The sequence below is a fragment of the Sinocyclocheilus anshuiensis genome, unplaced genomic scaffold (assembly GCF_001515605.1).
Source record: "Sinocyclocheilus anshuiensis isolate Anshui unplaced genomic scaffold, SAMN03320099.WGS_v1.1 scaffold462, whole genome shotgun sequence".
Classification (NCBI taxonomy): Eukaryota; Metazoa; Chordata; class Actinopteri; order Cypriniformes; family Cyprinidae; genus Sinocyclocheilus; species Sinocyclocheilus anshuiensis.
In genome coordinates, this window is record NW_015542340.1 from 60,024 (window position 1) to 64,375 (window position 4,352).

The 4,352-nt window shown below is 38.7% G+C and overlaps 1 protein-coding gene across 1 annotated transcript in view; it reads left to right on the plus strand.

Annotated features, from left to right (window-relative positions):
• LOC107691203 (nidogen-1-like) overlaps positions 1-4,352 on the plus strand; it is a 37,875-nt gene that overhangs the window by 29,660 nt on the left and 3,863 nt on the right. The window contains exons 14-18 of the mRNA XM_016489700.1: positions 186-355; positions 2,071-2,197; positions 2,355-2,526; positions 3,623-3,780; positions 3,884-4,007. Coding sequence (XP_016345186.1) covers positions 186-355; positions 2,071-2,197; positions 2,355-2,526; positions 3,623-3,780; positions 3,884-4,007 — 751 coding nt within the window. The remainder of the gene's footprint in view (positions 1-185; positions 356-2,070; positions 2,198-2,354; positions 2,527-3,622; positions 3,781-3,883; positions 4,008-4,352) is intronic.

Below are 4,352 nucleotides of genomic sequence, written 5' to 3' on the forward strand. Positions count from 1 at the left end.
TAATTGTAATAATAATAACAATTATATATATATATATATATATATATATATATATATAGGTCAGTGGCCCTTGGTTTGGTATTGTTGGCAGAATTCGGAACCCTGACATAGGTGGTGAATTGTCATAGTTATATGAATTTATTATAAATGAATTTATTAATATTCATGCATCTTCTGTTCCTCAGGTCCTGGTCATGATGTCCCTCGCCCGATTGGACCAACACCCGATCCTAACGTCAGTCCTTTGCCTCCTGGCAGCCACATCCTCTTCGCCCAGAGCGGGAAGATTGAGTATATTCCTCTGGAAGGTCACAACCTGAAGAAGAACGAAGCCAAGACTGCACTGCACCTCCCGGTAAAGCCTTTTACTAACGCCCGAGAGTGCAACACATACTTGTGTTGGTTATGAATTGTCATGAAGTGTTTTAGGCCAAATCATTCACAAAATTGCTTTATGCTCTGTACAGTCTGTAGATTCATCCAGAAGTCTTTGCTCTGATGTTTTGAAGCTCTGGAATGCATTAATGGAGAGGCTGTTTAGTGATGTTAGTAACTGCAGAGCGAACGTGTCATTGTGGTTTGCGTTCTGCTCGTAGTTCGTCTCTCTCAGTTAAACTGTTGATAACACTGAGCCAGAGAACTGCTGGGGGCTCGCTGGGGAATTTTAGAATTGCTTAACTTTGTTTTTCTTGGAAATATTAGTGTGAGAGAAATTGTTTTTCAGAGCCATGTGCTGCCTTTGCTGATTACATAACCTCCTTAACTTTAGAATGTGAGGCGGGATTCCAGGAGAACAGAGCAGAATATTTACAAAGGAAAATTATGTTAACGCATGTTTTCTGCAGGCGCCCTTGACTAAAGTATAAAACTGTATTCAAGATTTTTTAACGTTTTTGAAAGAAGTCTCTTGTGCTCACCAAAGCTGCATTTATTTGATAAAAAATGCAGTACATTTTGTGAAATATTATTAGTTTAAAGTAACTGATTTCTATGTGTATATATTGTAAAATTTAACTTGTTGCTGTGATCAAAGCTGAGTTTTCAGCATCATTACTCCAGTCTTCAGTGTCACATGATCCTTACATTACATTTTAGACACGTTTGGTCTTTTTTTTCTGTTTTGCAAACAAAGCCGGAGCAGAGCTGTTGTGCGTCACAGAGCAACACTGTGGTGTATTTTTCCTGAATTAATTTGTTTTTGAACGAATCAAGTGAGCCAATTATGTAATGATCCATTCATAAAGACAGTCAACTTGCTTCGATACTAATTGAATTAGCCATTTTGAAAGAATGGTTTGACTGAAAGGTTCAATGAATCATTCATTAAAACAGACACTTGCCGTCACCTACTGGCGAATTTAGTGTCATATTTATTTATCCAAGCCTAAACCAGCACAAAAACACACTCGCAAAACATTAATTATAAAACATCCCCACTTGAAAATTATTTTACAATTCGACCACTGGTTGTGCTGCTTCATATTTTTGTGGAAACTGTGATAAAAAATTTTTTTCAGGATTCTTTAATGAATAGAAATTTAAAAAGAGCAGCATTTATTTGAAATATAAATCTTTTGTAACATTATAATTGTCTTTACTGTCACTTTTGATCAATTTAATGCATCCTTGCTGAGTCCAAGCACTCTTACTGACCCCAAATTTATTATGGTTTCTCGCTATTTCTGATTATATTGCCAATTTATTGTATTAAGCTACATGTGCAGCATATGCACAGGGTTCATATTTTCATCCACTGACCCACGAAATTGACTTTTTAGGTCCTATTATGTGCAGTACTGTGGGAAATCATAAGTCTGAATAAATCTACATCCCATCTGTTCTTATTTACTGCTCACATGCTAACATTTACTATAATGACTAACATCAGTGAAGCTTATTAAGCAAGGAAAAATGTGTTGGTAACAAAGCTTGCCCAAGAGTCATCTGACTCAGATTCTGGATGTGCGGTTTCACGTTTTGTCTAGACAGCCGTTCACAGCCAGACAGATGTATGAATCTGAAGGCAGCTTTAGAGTCGTTCCATGCATGTCTTTTTTATCGTTTTTGCAGGAGAAAGTGGTGATTGGAATTGCTTTTGACTGCGTGGAGAAGATGGTGTATTGGACAGACATCAGCACACCTGCCATTAGCAAAGCTAGTCTACAAGGAGGAGAACCCGTCCACATCATTAAATCAGGTAGAATCAATTTTAACCAATAGTTCACCCAAAAATGACTCATTGCATCGTTCCAAACTTATTCACAGTCTTCTGTGGATCACAAAAGATCAGTTTTGATTTCAAAGGATCTTAAGAAGTTGTCTGACACTGATTTTCAAACTGATTTCTGTGTCAGAGCTCAGCAGTCCTGAAGGCATCGCTATCGACCATCTGGGCAGAAACGTGTTCTGGACAGACTCCATGAAGGACAGGATCGAAGTTTCCTCATTAGACGGATCGCAGCGCCGTGTCTTGATTAACACAGACCTGGTTAACCCAAGAGCCATCCTAACTGATCCCACCAATGGGTGCGTGACTAACTAGAAACAACTAGCGTCTAAAATTAACAACAGTGATTTTGGCAAGTAAATATATAGTTGGATAGAAATGCAACGCAATACTTGGTTAAATCAATAAGACTGATAACAATTAAGTGTGATAATCTGACTCTTGTAAGTCGTGTGAGCAATTCAATAATAAATGTTTCTTTACACATGCCAATGTTACACAGCAAAGAAGTGCTTCTTAAGTGACATTTAGGTGTCTTTAGAGGTGGCAGAGCAGGCATAATCTAATCTGGCTTTAAAGTGGCATTATGTCTTTACACTGAATTTTGAGCAGGCACTAAGCAGCCTTAAAGGGTTAGTTCACCCAAAAATGAAAATTAGCCCATGATTTACTCACCCTCAATGCATCCTAGGTGTATATGACATTCTTCTTTCAGATGAATCCAATCGGAGTTATATTAAAAAATGTCCTATCTCTTTCAAGCTGTATAATGGCAGTGGGGGGGTGTTTTTTCATGCGCTTTCGGGAACGGAAAGCGGAAGTTAGAGAAAACAGTTTCTAACGTTTTAAATATGGATATATCTTACAAAAACGCATTGATTCGCTACAGGAGGCCTTTATTCACCCCCCGGAGCCGTGTGAGGCACGTTTTATTAATTATGGATGCGCTTTATTTGACGTCTTTTGGACTGTTGAACGAAAACACCCACCCACTGCTATTATAAAGCTTGGAAGAGCCAGGACATTTTTTAATATAACTCCGATTGGATTCGTCTGAAAGAAGAAAGTCATATACACCTAGGATGCCTTGAGGGTGAGTAAAACATGGACTAATTTTCATTTTTCGGTGAACTAACCCCTTTAATTTGGCTGTGTAGAGGCACCCTAAATTTAGCAGCACAACGTTATATTAAAAATAATGCAAAATACAGTTTCATGGCTGATATTTATGGTGGTTGCTTTTTCTCATTTCACCTGCATTAGTTTTAGACCATGATTACGGCTTTGTTTCTACAAAACACTCATTCTTAGCATTATGAATTTGAGTGATTTCCAAAGTACCATTTTTTCTGCAGTGAAATAGTTATTGTAAAGGCTTTTCTTTTTCTTCCTCAGCTACATTTACTGGGCCGACTGGAACAGGGACGCCCCCAAAATCGAGATGGCTTACATGGACGGCACAAATCGCAGGGTCCTGGCCAAGGATGATTTGGGCCTCCCCAACGGTTTAACTTACGACCCCCAGACGTCTCTGCTGTGCTGGGCGGATGCTGGTACGCCTCCAGTTCACTGAGAAACATTTACTAGTGCAGTAATGTCACAGCTGTTTGAGTGTCTCGTTTGTGTTAATGATGATGTTTGGTGTTTCTGATGCAGGTACACATAAAGTAGAGTGCATGAATCCGCAGCAGGGCAGTCGGAGGCAGCTTATGGAGGGAATTCAGTATCCCTTCGGACTGACTACTGATGGAAAGAACCTCTACTACACGGACTGGATGAGGTGAATTTTCACTTAAAGGGTTCCTATTATGCTTTTTCACTTTTTTTACTTTAGTTAGTCTGTAATGTTGCTGTTTGAGCATAAAAAAGATCTGCAAAGTTACAAAGCTCAAAAAGCTCAACTCAAAAGGAGATATTTGATTAACTGTCCCATTGCCTGCCAAGTAAATAACACTGTCAAGGCCCAGAAACGTATGAAAGACATCGTCAAAATTGTCCATCTGCCATCAGTGGTTCAATTTGAATTTTATGAAGCGACGAGAATACTTTTTGTACGCAAAGAAAACAAAAATAACGACTTTATTCAACAATTTGTCTCCTCCGCGTCACCCTGGTGCCATTTTGG